The sequence below is a fragment of the Artemia franciscana genome, chromosome 14 (assembly GCF_032884065.1).
Source record: "Artemia franciscana chromosome 14, ASM3288406v1, whole genome shotgun sequence".
NCBI lineage: Eukaryota > Metazoa > Arthropoda > Branchiopoda > Anostraca > Artemiidae > Artemia > Artemia franciscana.
Window position 1 is genome coordinate 37859715 of NC_088876.1, and position 16445 is coordinate 37876159.

General features: G+C 35.0%; 1 protein-coding gene across 4 annotated transcripts in view; it reads left to right on the forward strand.

Annotated features, from left to right (window-relative positions):
* The window catches only part of LOC136035680 (cysteine protease ATG4D-like), a 120963-nt gene continuing 104518 nt past the window's right edge, over positions 1-16445 (forward strand). Inside the window, exons 1-2 of one of the 4 annotated variants that reach the window (XM_065717607.1) lie at positions 1-108; positions 10842-11154. In XM_065717607.1, coding sequence (XP_065573679.1) covers positions 10938-11154 — 217 coding nt within the window. In that variant the 5' untranslated portion in view covers positions 1-108; positions 10842-10937. Of the gene's footprint in view, positions 112-10839; positions 11155-16445 lie in introns of all 4 variants that reach the window. The other 3 variants (XM_065717608.1, XM_065717606.1, XM_065717605.1) reach the window with 3 other exon arrangements.

Genomic DNA, 16445 nt, shown 5'->3' on the forward strand with positions numbered 1-16445 from the left:
CTGGCAACACTAACGAGAGCACAGTTGGGCAAATGTTTCAAAATAAAAAAAACATGTTTGTCGTACAATTCAGAGCCGCTTTGTACTTAAATTTCCTCAATACCAGATGCAAGTTAAGTTTACTAAAACTAAGTTAAGGTGTCTTAGTCTGGACTGTCAAATTGTCCTCGTACCGTGTGTTAAGATCATTGGAGCAGTATAGAAATACCATGGGCTAGGTTAATTTTTATTAGGCTATAGTAAGACGTTTTTAAAGCCAACTAAGCTGTAACGGTAAAATTCTAGACATGCTACCTATTACCATCTTGGAAAATGTTTAGGTTAGGGAAATGAAACTTTCAGGGACAGTCCTATAGTGTAAAGCATGTCCCAGGAATGTGTTTAAAGTAGGCTGCTTCAGTTAACTGGATAAAACTAAATTAAATTTTCCTATCAACTGAGGTGTAATAATACTGTTTGAGTCATTCCTTTGCCCAATCCCAATTTAGGCTATAAGGTTTTAAAGATCTTTAATATTTTTCTTAAATCTATACCTGTTCAAATAGGAATGAATCCTTTTATTAGATTAAGAAAAACAGTTAAAATAATCTTGGATATTTTTATGACATAGCCTAGCTAAACAATGACCATCATCTGTATATATACAGGTATATCTCTTGATGATAGTAACTGTCTAGGTATGTGATCAAAATATCCAGTATTTTTTTGCTGTTTTTCCACTGTCTAATAAAATGATTTATGCCTATTTGAACTGTTATTTATCACCATATTAAGGCAATACAGTATTGTAAAATACCTAATTGTTAAAAATAAGAAGTGATCCTTGATACACAATAAAGACAGACTGATCTTTTACATTATATCACTGAAATTTTCAGTTATTAAACATTTAGACTATTGTTCAAAAATTACCACTTTCATTGCCATCATCTGCCAGAAATTATCATATATCTGGTGATACTTCATTCAGAATTTATGTAGAGGCTGATTCTATTTATTGAAAAATGGTTTCTATCCAGAAAGTAAACTTTTGTCTTGTTTGATTACTTTTCTACTGTCTAATGAAATGACTTATTCCTACTTGAACTGTTATTTATCACCATAGTAAGGCAGTGTGGTCTTTGAAAATCCAATTTTTATTGTTCATTTATTTCAACTGTGTTCTTTGTACTGATTGCATTTTGTACCAAACTCTTTGGAAGCTTATGGTCTCCAGAAATTAAAAATTTAAAGAACCTCCTGTTCTAATCTGTGGCCAATGCCAAAGAATTTCTGGCCAAAAGAACATCAAATTATAGTACAATTTTAGAACCTTCCTAAACCATATATCCTGATTAAATATGTTGCCTCCAAGGCACATTGACTTAACACCCATGGTGAGAACTCTCCAACAAACAAACTTCAGTGTTACCCCTCAGTACATTACCCACAAAAAAATAAAAAGAAGATACAAGAACTAGTTATTAAATCATTAGTATATATATTGATTTAAAAGTAAACTTAATAATGGGCAACAGTGCAATCAATTGAGAAAACTCCATGACCATTCCTAAAAGCAGTTACCATCACTTTTCAAGCCAAAAAAGAGCTTATAGCTTTTTGGATCATGCTCCTCCTTTTTAGTCCATTGCATTTTGTTTCAGGAATGTAATGGTGTGTCTAAGCTTCAACCACAATAATTAGACACTACAAAATTTTTATTTATTGCACTTAAGCTCTACCAACAGATTATTGGAGAAGAAGCTTCCTGACTTTCTTATTTCTCAGACCTGCCCCCTTCTTTTGGAAATTTGTGTTTTTAGGTTTTTTTTTTTTTTTTTTTTTTATCAGTGGACATAGTGATTACTATGTTCTGTTCATGGGTATTCTTCTTGATGATAATCTCCCGCTTAGGCATCCTATTAATCAGTTTAAACAGAATAAATCAAGGAATTCTAGAATTCTTGGAAAGCTCAAATATCTTTTTCATTGGTCAGATCAAAAAGATCTGTTTCACAGTTTAATTTAGTCCCACATCAGTAGAAGTATTGATGATAAGTACTATTAAATGCTGCAACTTCTTTGGGTTCACACATAAAAAATGCTATAAAATCTATGACTTTAGTTTCAGGTCTCTAAAAAAAAAGAAGAAAAAAAGATGGTTGGCTTCCCTCAAGTACAATAACCATAGGCAATGCAACAATACTGCCAAAGTAAAGAACAATTTTGGCACAGTGTCTTATTTATTTACTTGTTTTTTTTTAGACCAGGGCACTTTATGTAGGAGTTGTCACAGGAACTTTGAAAGGGGCTCATTCAATTAGAAAATGAAAGTTCTAGTGCTAGGGATCATTATATTTGAAATTTAGGCATCTTGGTTGACAAAAATCTTTCAAGCACATCACTTCCCCAAACATGTCAAATCCAAGTGTTTAGATAGGTATTTTGTTCAGCATAGTTGAAAGGTCCAGAATTATATCTTTGAGGATGACCCCCCCCCCATGAAACCCTCAGGGTAATGGCAAAAGGTGTGCTTATTGCCCATTATTAACAAGTGAGATTTTTGTGGAAGGGGTGGTTGTATAAACTTAGAGGGGGTTCATTTTATTTTAAAACAGAAATTCTAGTGCCTTCTTAAGAGTCAAAAGTTATCAGAGGGCAAAGTCCTTTTCCCCCAAATGTATTTAATATAAATTTTGAGATATTCAATTTATTCAAAAAAGTCCAAAGACCATATAACAAGGCTTTTGGGGTTAAAACAAACCCCTGGAGCCCGGGACAAGGGTTGTAATTTATGTCCCTGGGGCATTTAAGGTTTTATGAAAGGGGTGGGGTCATAACCTTTAGTGGAGGCTCAGTTGATTCAAATGCATCTGATTGAAATTGTAAGATAGCCACATTTTCTTCAAAATAGTCTAAACAACATAACAATACTTCAAGGGTTGGCACAACCCCTCAGAGCCTTAAGGTAAGAGTTTTAAGAAATGCTTTGAGGGGAATTAAAGGGTTTTATGGAATTGCTTGTCATAAAACTTTAGATAGGGATCATTTGATTTGAAATTGGAAGTTTCAGTTGCCTTTTTAAGAGTCAAAAGTATTAAAGGGCAACTAGCCCTCCTCGCATGCCCATCATTCCCCAATTCAAACATCTTATCAACATTAACCTTTCAGGGTAAGTTGTGGAGGATTTTGAACTAGCCAGAAAGCACTATGTGTATACTTCTAATGTTATTTTACAGTTACTGTAACTAATGACATCAAGGGTGGTAAGAGTGAAACTTTTAGGGAATGTTTAGTCTTAGTTTAGTCCTACACAATTGGCTGAAAAGTACAATCTCTGGTAATCTCATCCTAGCCATCTCAACCTTTCTTTCATTATAGCCCTAGAAAGTAGGATTGAACCACATGTTTGTACAGCCCACTCTTTAAAATACAGTCACACAGCTGGGTACCCAGAACAATCCATAGACAATTTCTCTAAAAAACATGTAGCAAATCTTCATTTACGTTTTGGAGTACCCATTCTTCAGAGCCATATTTGACTACTATCATCACTCTAGCTTCCAATATTTTAATCTTGGTTTGCAGAGTTATCTTCCTACTCTTCCAAACTTTTTTTAACTGAAAAAACACCCTGAACCTTGGCTATTCCACTTTTAACATCTTCACTGTTCTCATCATCTTTACTAATAATACTACCAAGTTAAGTGAAGCTGCCCACCTGATCATTCTTTTTGTTACCCTATGCCACCTTTTCATCTTCACTTATTCCTAGCTTTAATTACATAGTCTTCTTAACATTTATTTTCTAACCAATTCTAAATGAACTTGCAAAACTTCATTCATTTTGCTCACACGGAGAATTTTTCCTCTCTATTTGCTTCCATGTCTCCCACTGCCTATCCTGTGCTCCTTAAGACAAAGTCCATAAAAATGACCCATATAAAAGGGGATAGAACATAACCCTACTTAAATTCTAATTTAATACAAAACCAGCTGCTTACCTCATTTCCTACATTAACTGCAGCAGTGTTATTCTCATGCATAGAACTAGTAACTTTAATGTATTGATCTAGTATACCATGCAAGGATAAGACCTTTGCTAAAGCTCTTCTATCAACAGAATTGAATGCTTGCTCATAATCTATAAAACTGAGGACCAAAGGTGTTTGAAAGCTAGGGCACTTCTTGATTATTAACCCAAGATTGAAAATATGGATCTTTTCTAAAACTGCACTGTTCTTTTCTTAAAACTTTGTCTACATCATATCTCAATCTTAAACATATCATATTACTAAATAATTTCATATCTACAGAGACCAGACTAGTGCCTCAATAATTACCACACTCACTTTTATCATCTTTCTTATGCAATGGTTGGTTAAGGTTTTCCTAAAATCGTTAGGTACTTCCCCTTTTTCGAAAATCATATTCACAATCTTTAATAACCTATTTCTAAAATCAGAGCCACCATTTTTAAGAACCTCATTTACCACACTATCAGCACCTGGAGCCTTATTTTTTAATTCTATTAGTACTGTTGCTAATTCTTCCTCACAAAACAAATCTTCCTTCACATCCAAGGTATCACAAACTTTTACATTTTCCTCAATATCTTTTCCTGCTGTTGTATCTTGTTAAGCACATTCTCAAAATGTGCTGCCTATCTTTCTTTAACTCTTTACTTATCACTAATTGTGGCCCCATTCCTATCTTTAACCAGGACAAGTCTGGGTTGACTGTCCCTTCTCAATTTATCATCACACCAGTATAATATTTTAATATTATGCTGTCTAGTTACATCTTTCAGGTCCTCAGATATTTTATCAGTGGCCTCCACTTCACATCCCCTTAGTTCATGTTTTGATGCTTTCTTTACTTTCCATTCCTTTTGTTTACATTCCTACATTTACTTACATTCCTTACATTTACATTCTTACATTCATTTACATTCCTAGGATACCATCTATCACTATTTCTACCAACCTGGGCATTAAAATTTAGTAAAAACACCATATTTCTACCTGGGATCCTGTCTATTTGCTCCTGTAACTGTAAGTAAGATTCATCTGATAACTAATATCTCCATCTGTTGGTTCAACAGGGGCACATACTACTATAACTGATAGCTGAACTTTTTAGTCATAAAATGAGCAATTAGTATTCTATTACTTATACCTACCTAGCCTAAACAAGACCTAATAGCTTCTTTATTCATCACGAGTCCCACATCCTGTCTATGTACCCCATTCTTCCTGCCTAAGTGAACAAATTCTATACCACATAGTTTCATGCTTCCTACCCCTGGGATATGAGTTCATGAAACTCCTAATAAGTCCAGTTCGAATCATCTGAATTTGTCAGTTAAAATTTGAATGCAATAGTTATTTTTTAGCATTGTAACATCATAAGCTCCAATTTTCATATTCTTTAAATCATCGAAATTATTTTGGCCTCAGGAAAAGCAATGATCTCGGATACCAATGCTGGATTGGGATCAACATATCTTCTCAAGTGTACACCAAAGCGCTTAAGCCACCCTAGAAACGGACAGCAAGAAGTCCCTGGCACCTCCAGTAGGAATGAAGGCTTTGTGCAATCCTGGGCCCATCTAGGTTGCAACATGGTTTTCAGCACTTGGTAATGCTCTTCTCTCAGCAAGAGTTGAAATCCTGTACAGAGAGTCTCAAGCTAAATACCTCCAACTCATTATATCTTCATAGCTACAAATATTAGGCTTCTACAGGGATACAACCCATAGTTGATAAATTAGCGTGAAAGAGGTTTTTCAGCCCAAAAAGGCCCGTCAAAACAGACTCATGTTTTTAAGTTTGATTATTTGAAGCAATGTCACATACTGAAGACACCAGTAGCTTTATAGTCATAGTTTTCATTGTATTGATACTGGTGGCTTGAACCATGGTCCTCTTCTCATATCTGTTTAAATCCTCTCCCAAAACCTTCTCTTAAGGGTAGGCTAAAGGTTTATACAGGGGTTTTCACAATTCAGACAGGATAGGTATTTTGCCATTGTCCACATTTATCATAATGACACTTTAAGGGTAAAAACGCTCTAGAATGCAATGTGCAAACCTCATCAAGGCAGAAATTACACTTTTTTACATCAATTGGATATGCTCTATATAGCTTTCATGGATTGCATAAAAAACACTTGCTATCAATTTTCTTAGAAATGGTGTAAATCAACTTTGCAATTTATAAAAGAACAGGGTACAGGGGTGAAACATGGTTGCTGCTCATTTCTGGTTTTCTAACTATCTAAAAAATGTAAGATGGAAAATGTTTTATAGAAAAATTTGTCGCTCTTCTGCCAATTTCAACACTCGAGTCGAATTTCAGCACATCTTGCATCTTCGAAAAAAAAAAACAGCGAAAGCCTTGAAACAAAATTGAAAATGCCAAAAAATTTCCATCTAAAAACAACGCAATTTAAAACTTAACATAAAAAAAAAATCAAGAATAAGTGGGAAAAACACGAAGCTTATCAACAAAATGGGAAATTTCTGAAAACTTTCAACAAGATTGTGAAAACGGTGAACAACTCGGTGAAGTTTGAAAATGCTAAGAAATTTCTCATTTAAAAATTGAATATGACAAAAATATGAAAATGGCGAAAAACAGAACTTTAAAAAAGATTAAATTACGAAAACCAAATTTAAAATAGACCTAATTATGCAAACAAAATTTCTCAGTAAACCAGAAGTGCGAAGACAAATTAGAAAAATACGTAATCACGTGAACAAAACTGAAAATTACATGTAACAAAATTAAAAAAGAACAAAACTGTATAAGAAAAATCTGAAAAAGACTAAATTAATTGAACTAAAATTAGAGCTGGTGAAAAAAAAACCACGATATAAACTGGAAGTTAATAACACCAAATATTATTTTGTCATTTTCATTTTTGAAATTTTGACAATTGGATATTTTTGACCTATTACTGCATAAAAGTCGAAAAAAACATGGAAGTTTAGAACAGAGTAAATTAAGGAGTAGATGCTGTTTTAAACGAATTGGAAAAGGAGTGGCTAGGATTGAGAAACTTGTTTTCTGAATGCCTTTTCTCGAGGATTTTGGAACAGGAAAGAAGTTTGTTCATTAACAGCTAGAAGCTCTTTGCTTTTTGCAATTTGCTTGTTCATTGGTGTCCAAGGGGGATAATGTAACTCCATCGTTGGTCGCATGCACTTCGTTGGCAACACCAAAATTCCCCTTTTGACTTCATCTATTGTGTATAATTTGAGTTTAAAAATGGTGCCCCCTTGGTCGTCATTTGTAAAGCGCTTGATATTATAACACAATAGCCTTTTGGCCCTCCATTTTAAGTTCAGTAAAATAGTCGCTGCCGAGTTTGTTTTTCAATATTCCTAATTGGCTCTTCTTTTGACTATCTACCAGATAAGCATTTTGTTCAGGATCGCGGTTGAAAAAATCCATAGCAGGACAAAGTATGGGTGACATTAAGTCCCCAACTAAATTTTAGGTTTGTATTTTAACAAATAACGAGTCTTTGTCAATAAAGTAGAGTTTGATTTTTCTTACTTTATTGAGATTCGTTGAGAAAGGAACCAGATATTCTAATGGTTGCTTTTTAAGCTTTTTTTTTTATTTTTCTACTAAGGACGGTTGAGCGGAGGTCTTGGCCGAAATATTTGTATAGTATTTTAATCTTCACTGACTAAATATCCTCGTTTTTTAATTTTTTAGTTTTTCTCATCTCGTCAATAGATTGTCAAACTTAAACTAACTTATAATTGACTCGAAAAAATGGCCACAGCAGCTCAAATATGTCTCCAGAAAAAAAGTCTTTCGTGAATATGAATGTTATATTTTCGGAGATTGTTGTAAAAGATAAAAAATTCTTTCACCTGGAACAGTTTTTCAAGGTCTATCATAACTTCACATTCTATTCTTTTACTTTCTTGATTTACTGTTTTTCCGAACATAGTGTTATTACAAAGTTTGAAGAGCTAACTCTTTTTTTTGTGAAAATGTTCTATATAAGGTGTATCTAAAGGGATTACTTTATAAATTGTGTTGGTACTTGTATGATAAGCCTGCTCAAGTTGTTCATTCTTTGACGCATTATAGAACCGTTTTTTTATCGTTAGTCTCTATCAGCTTAGTCTGAGATAAAACAAATGTAGTGACAGAATATTTGAATTTTTTTTAATTTGGGCTATATATTTACTTATTAGTGGGGGGATAAAGTATTTGGACCCTGTGAAGCTGGAAAGCTATTCTTACTACATAATATGCAGAAAAACCACTATACTTTACCCCCCCTAATGTGCGAATATATTCCTATTTTGTTTTTAAAGCATTATATTTTTTATCTTACTTTGTTATATTTCATTAGGATTGAACGTCAGAGAAACATATTAGAAGAATATTAGGGAGGGGGTGTGTCATACAAGTACCATTACGTCTACTCTAAAATAATGATTCACTGTCCATTTAACTATCCTTTATTGACTATTAATATCACTATCAATAATTCACTATCATAGTTCACTGTCCATGTCTATTTAAGATTTATGTGGCGTAATTTTTTTTGTAGTCAAACTGTTCGTGTTAACGAACTGTTGTAAGGAGCGACCTGGCTCAATAGTAACGAAAACTCTAAAAAACAGAGTTTGGATACCAATAGTTGCATCAAAAGAATCGAATTTTAATGCTGATTTTAAATATGTAAGTTTCATAAAGTTTAGTCTTACCCATCAAAAGTTACGAGCCTGAGAAAATTTGCCTTATTTTAGAAAGTAGGGAGAAACACCCCATAAAAGTCATAGAATCTTTACAAATCACACCATCAGATTCAGCGTATCCGACAACCCTACTGTAGAAGTTTCAAGCTCCTATCTACAAAAATGTGGAATTTTGTATTTTTTGCCAGAAGACATCACGGATGCGTGTTTATTTGTTTTTTTTCTTTCCCAGGGTGATCGTATCGACCAAGTGGTCCTAGAATGTCGTGAGAGGGCTCATTCTAACGGAAATTAAAAGTTCTAATGCCGTTTTTAACTGACCAAAAAAATTGGAGGGCACATAGGCCCTCTCCCACGCTCATTTTTCACCAAAGTCACCGGATTAAAATGAGATAGCCATTCCGTTCAACATAGTCGAAAAACCTAATAACTATGTTTCTGAGGACGACTTAATCCCCAAAGTCCACTGGGGAGGGGCTGCAAGTTACAAACTTAGAAAATTGTTTACATGTAGTAGTGGCTATCGGGAAGTGTACAGACATTTTTAGGGGGAATTTAGAGTTGGGTTGGGGGAGGGGGTTACATTGGAGGATCTTTCCATGGAGGAATTTATCATGAGGGAAGAGAATTTTCATGAAGGGGGTGCAGGATTTTCTAGCATTATTTATAAAAAACAGAAAATATATAAAAAAAAGGTTTTTTCATCTGGAAGTAAGGAGCAGCATTAAAATTTAAAACGAACAGAAAATATTATGCATATAAGGGGGTTCATCTCCTCCACAATACCTTGCTCTTTACGCCAAAGTATTTTTAGTAATTTCAACTATTTATTCTATGGCCTTTGTGATTCAGGGGTCATTCTTAAAGAATTGGGATGAAATGCAAGCTTTAGTGTAAAGAGAGAGGTATTGACGAGGGGGTGAACCCCCTCATATATATTATTAAAATATAAAAATATAGAAGTTTGTTATGTTAGTTAATTTGTAAGTTACGTATATTTATTACTAATAAAAACGTTCGTAAAAAAATAAAAGTTCTAGTTGTATTTTTAAGTAACCAGAAATCGGAGGGCAACTAGGCCTTTTCCCTTACCCCTTTTTTCAAAATTGTCTGATTTTGGCTAAGCCATTTAGCCAAAAAAAATATTAATATGCAAATTTCATTTTAAATATTTATGTGCGGTGAGTCAAAATCAAAACATGTATTAATTCAAAAACGTTCAGGAATTAATTGAAAAACAAATTTTTGTAACTGCAAGTAAGGAGTGACATTAAAACTTAAAACGAACAGAAATTATTCCGTATATGAAAGGGGCTGTCCCCTCCTCAACTCCTTGCTCTTTACGCTAAAGTTTTCTTTTATTATTTTGAAAATTAGAGTTGTAAGAAAGAGTCAAACTTTAGCGTAAAGAGCGAGGCGTTGAGGAGGGGACAACCCCTTTCATATACGGAATAATTTCTGTTCGTTTCAAGTTTTAATGTCGCTCCTTACTTTCAGTTAAAAAAACTTGTTTTTTATTTAATAGTTTAAGGAGGTGACTAATTTCTCTGTTTATGCCCGTGGTAGCTTTTTCTCTTTGACCTTTCCCTGGCTCTATGGAGAGCCAGGGAAATGCTGGCTCTATGCTTATCTCTGTACAGACATTGGCGATAGTAAGAACGTCTGAGGCGAGGTATAAGGAAGTATAGTCCCATAAGGTTTTATAATTGAATTTTGTCCATACTTTGTGTGCAAATTCAAATTATTCTTCAGAAGTTTCTTTTTGATTTGAATCTTAAAAAAGCTTGCTTTTTAAGTAATTCCTTCTTCAAACCGTTGAAACTATTAAAACTCCTTTCCGTGTAAGCAAGGAAAAGTAGTTATCCTGAGAGAATTTTTGTCTTAGAACAAAAAAGTGACTCGGATCTTCTTCACGTAATGACTAGGATCTTTGCTTTTTATGTTACTTACAAGAAGAAAAACTCTCATTTACATAGGTAGTTGCCCCCCTTTTTTTATATATATATAACCTTTTTTTATTAGGCTATAAGTACAATTCAAAGTTGGCAATCAAAAGCCTAAAATGAAGCTATTGAGGCGACTAAACCTCTGTTTAAATCTAGTTTATTTTCATATGAAAACGTTTTGTTTTAGGTTTTTAGCTTGATGATGGTATTTTGACCGACCTGCTTTACTTTTGAGACGAATTATAAGTTTTTGTGATAAATAAATGCTTAGTAGTAATACTACATGAGTGGGGACCAAAATAGTGGAGACACAGGCTGGAGTGAGAGCTTTGAGATTGTCCCTGCTAGTTATGACGAAAAAGAACTGAATTTGGATGGTTTTGAACAGATTGATGAGTTTTCTTCTCCTGGAAGTAGTAAGCAAGTTCCTGGTTTGCGGTTAGACAACCATTCCGGTTTCAGATTTGGTATTGGCTGTGCCTTTAGTGGATTTTTCTCAGGTGAGATTGATTGTTTACGGATTTCTGGTAAAAACCTTCAGTTTCATGTGTAATGGTTACAACATACTTTTTAGTTTTGAAGTTTTTAACATGTGGATATTCTTGTTAGATGCTAGAACAACCTGTGCTACAACAACGCTGATGCTGATGCTACAATAACGCTGTGGAATCGGCGTTTTATTAAATTTTTGCTGAACAGAGTTGGAGTAACAGAAATAATGCAAGAGTCTTCGGAATTGGAGCTATGCCAATACTAAAAGGCTGGATTTAAGCCAAATACTCTTACATATTACTAAAAAGTGGCAATAATAAACAAAATTAAAATTATTAAAATTGAGCGATGAGTGGAGTGTTCAATAAATAAATAAATATTTATCCTATAGTATTCATTTTCTATATTTCTCTCATGAATATCAATTTCTCTCATTAATTTCTGCATTGAATTAGGTGGAATATTGGATTTGAAGTTCTTACTTCTTTCAGTAAAATGTTAAGAGTCAGAACTGCAGTCAGAGAAATTATGTTTAAAGTTTCAGGAGCAATTATTTTTAATGCTTCAGGAATCGAAGTCAGAATTGGAGTCGGTGGTAAAGTGGATAGACTCCTGAGCCCTGCCAACAACAGATATCCATTTTACGTATCTCCCTTCCATCCTGGTACTGTGCGTTCATGGCCTTCAAATTTTGGTGAAATTACTCATCTTTTCCATAAAATTCTTTGACAATGTGTTTGAATGTCAACCAAACTTTCTTTTGAATTTTGGCCCTTTTCAAACGTGTTTTTCTTGCGAATGCATGGTGCCAATAGCTCTGAAGGCTTATTGAATATACCAGTTCTGGTATTAAATCATTCAGCTCATGCTGGTATATCTCTTACGGATTGAACCATCGACCAATATCAATATCTATTTTTGGGATCTCTTCATTATTGACCAGATATTCGTTTGTGTATTTCCAAAGAGGGTAATCTTTCAAAGAAAAATTCAGAAGTTCAAGCTAATTCAGAAGTTTGAAAGAAATGGTTCAAACTCATAAATTTTGTCAACAAGTTAAATGCTTCCCAAGTTGTTCTTTGAGTTAGAAAAGGAAAAAAGGATTCCTATATTCTGGAAACTGGAAGTCCAGAACGCCTAAGAGAAGGTGTTTTGTTGAAAATCTAAAAAAGTGTATTTTATGCAAAATTTTCCCCTGAAGGTGGTTAAAGCCTTTGGACAAATACAGGAAAGAGGGAGGAAGGTGTACCCCCTTCTTATCCCCACCACATGTGAAGTGTCATCACAACCATCTGTTATATTTATTAACCATCCCAATAACCTGGACCATCAAATTCACTGCCTTTTGCTCTAGGCTTAATTTGTAAGATAAAAAGAAATCATTGACATACACAAGATATTAACTTTGAATAAACAATGTATAGACTATGCCATCTCAATTGGAAATTTCATATATTTTTAGAACTTCTCGGTAACGTTTGTTTATTGATCAGACAACGCAATATCAGCTTTTTTTATAATCTTAGAATTTTTTTTCTCAGCTTAGCAGGAAAATGCAACTCTCTTACCTTAATATGCCATTTTCATCATTGTTTACATGCTGGTGAACGGGTCGTAAATACATGTCTGCGTCAACCTGTTAGAAATCAGATACCCAAGATTATGCAAAACTAGACCTATTTTGCCCGGCAACGTGAAGTGTTGCGGCAACCTTTGTCCGGCTTCGCCGACTAAAGTGTTGCGAGAGCAACACTTAGGTTTTGTTTCTTCGCTATCGATCAGTAATCACATGATCAAAGGCTATTCCCTAGCGTTGAAAAGACAACAACAAAATAGTATCGAAAGAAGGGACTAAATCGACTTTGCAGCCAGTTGAACTTTATCCTTTTCAATCGTAGACATCGTGACGGATGAAAACTCGGAACAATATCTCGTGTAATCTAGTTGGTATTATAAAGCTATCCCTAATTTTTCTCGATCAAGACACCATAGATGACATTCTATTAATTATTACGAAACTTTAAAAACGGTATGTTCAAGCAAGAACGCAATCAGTTATCACATGACCAAAGGCAATTCCTCAGCGCTGAAAAAACAACAACTACAAAATAATATTGAAAGAAGGGACTAAATTGACTTTGCAGCCAGTTGAACTTTATCCTTTTCAATCGTAGACATTGTGACGGATGAAAACTTGGAACAATATCTTATATAATCTAGTTGGTATTATAAAGCTATCCGTAACTTTTCAGGATTAAAATACCATAGGTGACACTAATTATTACGAAACTACCTCATTGTTTTACAATATCGTTTGTACCTGTTGCGTAAACACTTAATTCCGTCAGATTTAAGGAGATCGAATACAAAGTGCACCAATTGGTACAAATTTCTAGCCCAAAGTGAACAGATTCTTACTTACAAGTCCCTCTCCCGTGATAGACATCAAGTTCACCGGAAACAAATAAATGGGTACACCAACTAGCAAAAGTTGCAAACCCCTCATCGCTGAAGATGATTGTAGCCCAACAGTCGATTATTAATTACAAGTCCCCTACATGTCTTACCACTGGAACCAAATTGGTTTAACCATCAAATACACCGGAAACAAGTAATAAGTACACCAACTAGCAAAAGTGGCAAACCCCTCATTGACGAAGATGAGTATGAGCTAACCTAACAGCCTTTTCTCGCCAAAAGTGAACCGATTCTTACTTATAAGGCCCTCTCCCGTGATAGGCATCAAGTTCACCAGAAACAAACAAATGGGTACACCAAATAGCATAGTTGCAAACCCCTCATCACTGAAGTTGACTGTAGCCTAACAGCAAATCATCACTTTAAAGTTTCCTACATGTCTCACCACTGGAACCAAATTGATTTTACCTTCAAATACACTGGAAAGAAATAATAGATACACCAACTAGCAAAAGTTGCTAACCCCTCATTGCCGAAGTTGATTATTACCTAACAGCCGACTGTTGCTTACAATTCCACTATATGTCTCACAATTTGTATCAGCCTAGATTTCATTTCAGTGTGTACCTTAGTACTGAAGTTGTCAACCCCTTGAAACTTTCAAACTGGTATACCTCATGAAGGAATTTTTGTACCTAAAAATGGATGTCATATACTTTGATCAGCTCATCAAGAGCTATCCATTGCCGTCTAAGAAAAATTCTATCTGTCTTAGTTCAAAAGTTGATTTTTTTTGCCGTAGGCCAACTTTCTAACGTCACCACTTAGAAAGGAGCAAAGGATAAGCTCCAATTTCTTTAGTAATGAGAGAACATTTAAAGTTCATTAGGCACATCTGATGCTATTTCTCTACCGCAATCCCAAGTTTGAAAAACCGAATGATAAACTCAGCTGAAATGACGAACAGAAATGGGTAGAAAAATAGATGGCAGCACTTTCGGACCCGTGGGAAAATGCCACATTTTTGCTCCTGTAAATTTTTTTAGTTATCACTCAAAGAAGGTATATTGGCTGTGGGGCCGGGTAACTGCCGCATAGATTTAACACTTATACCCAGCCATATCCAGTCCGCCTGTTCCAGTTCAAATCTAAATTGTGCAATCTGCTCAGGGCCTCATGTCTCTACGAAAGAGTCTCCTTGTAAACTCCCTGCGGAATGTGCGAATTGTGGTGGTCCGCATGTGTTGTTTAGCCTAAAATGTCAAGTCCTTAAAAAAGTGATTTCTGCTGCCAAGTGATGGCTCGCTCGATATCCCTACTCTCTTTTAATATTAATGGCACTAAGGATAAAGCCTCTGTGATCGACGAGTTCATAAATGATTACGATAGTCTGCTTACAAGAACACATGCTCTCTTCCACCAGTTCCAGTTTCCTACAACGAAGTACATCACATCAGTTATTTCTTATAAATGCCCGCACAACTTTTGGCAGGCCCTCTGAAGGGCTTACATGTTTTGTGAAGCGGAGTTTAAGTGGTCTAAATCCCACTTGCTTATGCTCGAACGATCATTTTCTTGCCATCTAGTTAGGCAATACTGTTATAATTAACACTTATTTGCCCCATAATGCACGTGGAATTGATTCTATGACACGGTTCGCTAAAGCTTGCTCCTCGTTATGCTCAGCTGTGAAGCAATTCGCTGATTCCGAAGTTACACATCTGATTGTTGGTGACTTGAACTGCAATATTTTAGATAACTCGGCCAGAACTGACTGCTTGTTAGATTTAGTTCCTGATTATAAAATTGTGCCAAAGGATCAGTCCTATACTTACATTCATCATTCAGGAAGTGTATCAAATATTGACCATGTAATCTGTTCGCCAAGTCTCAGTATTTCTGAGTGCATGTCCTTACGGATGAACAAGACATTGATCATATGCCTTTGTCATTTACGTTTTCACTATCTGAAGTTCCTGTATATTCCTCTATTCCTAAGCCCTCATGGTCTTTTTGACAAGTATAATTGGAATCGTGGAAATATTGCCCTTTACAGTGTGACACTTGCTACACTACTTAGTTCTATTCGTATTCCGTTTCATTTGCTCCAGACGCAAATGCCAGTGAAAAATGTGGTTGCCGGTATTAACGTGTACTATTCTCATATTATTTCGTGTTTGAAAAACGCTGAGTCTTGTGCTGTCCCTTGTGCACGAGTTAGGTTAGGGAATCGTCAACCTGTGTGGAATAATGATTCAGAGTTGAAGTCGATTAAGAACCGTGCAAAGTTATGGTTGCGTATATGGTCAGAATGCGGAAGGCCTGCTTCTGGTATTGTTTTCAGTATTGAAAATTGCACTAAATCTGCTTATAAGAAATACCTTCGTGCAGTCCGATTTCAGGGTCTTGATTTTCCATCAAATCCAAGTGATTGGAAGAATGTTTTAAATTCTAGTAAAATTATTAGTGATGGTCCTGGCAATTATTTTTATAAGTCAGCTTGGGAATCCCATTATACTGCTATTTTTTCCCGGATTAATTATGCAGTCCATTCACGTGTTTCAGCTGTTTTGAAACGTATGCTACCGTCTGCTCCATCTCACCAGGATATATTACCGATATCCGCTGATTCAATTTACCTGGCTATTAAAAGGCTTAAGTCTAAGTCAGTGGACACCGATGGAATATCAGTTATCATTTAAAACCTGATTGCCCCCCTTTAATATCGCATTTACAACTACTTTTTCAAATGTGTTTGTGTTGTTCTATCGTGCCAGACAGTTTCTTGTGTGGCACAGTTACTTCTATTTCAAGAAGGGGGAAAGATCCATTATCATGTTCATCTTATTGTCCTATCACTGTTTCTTGTACCTTAAGCAAA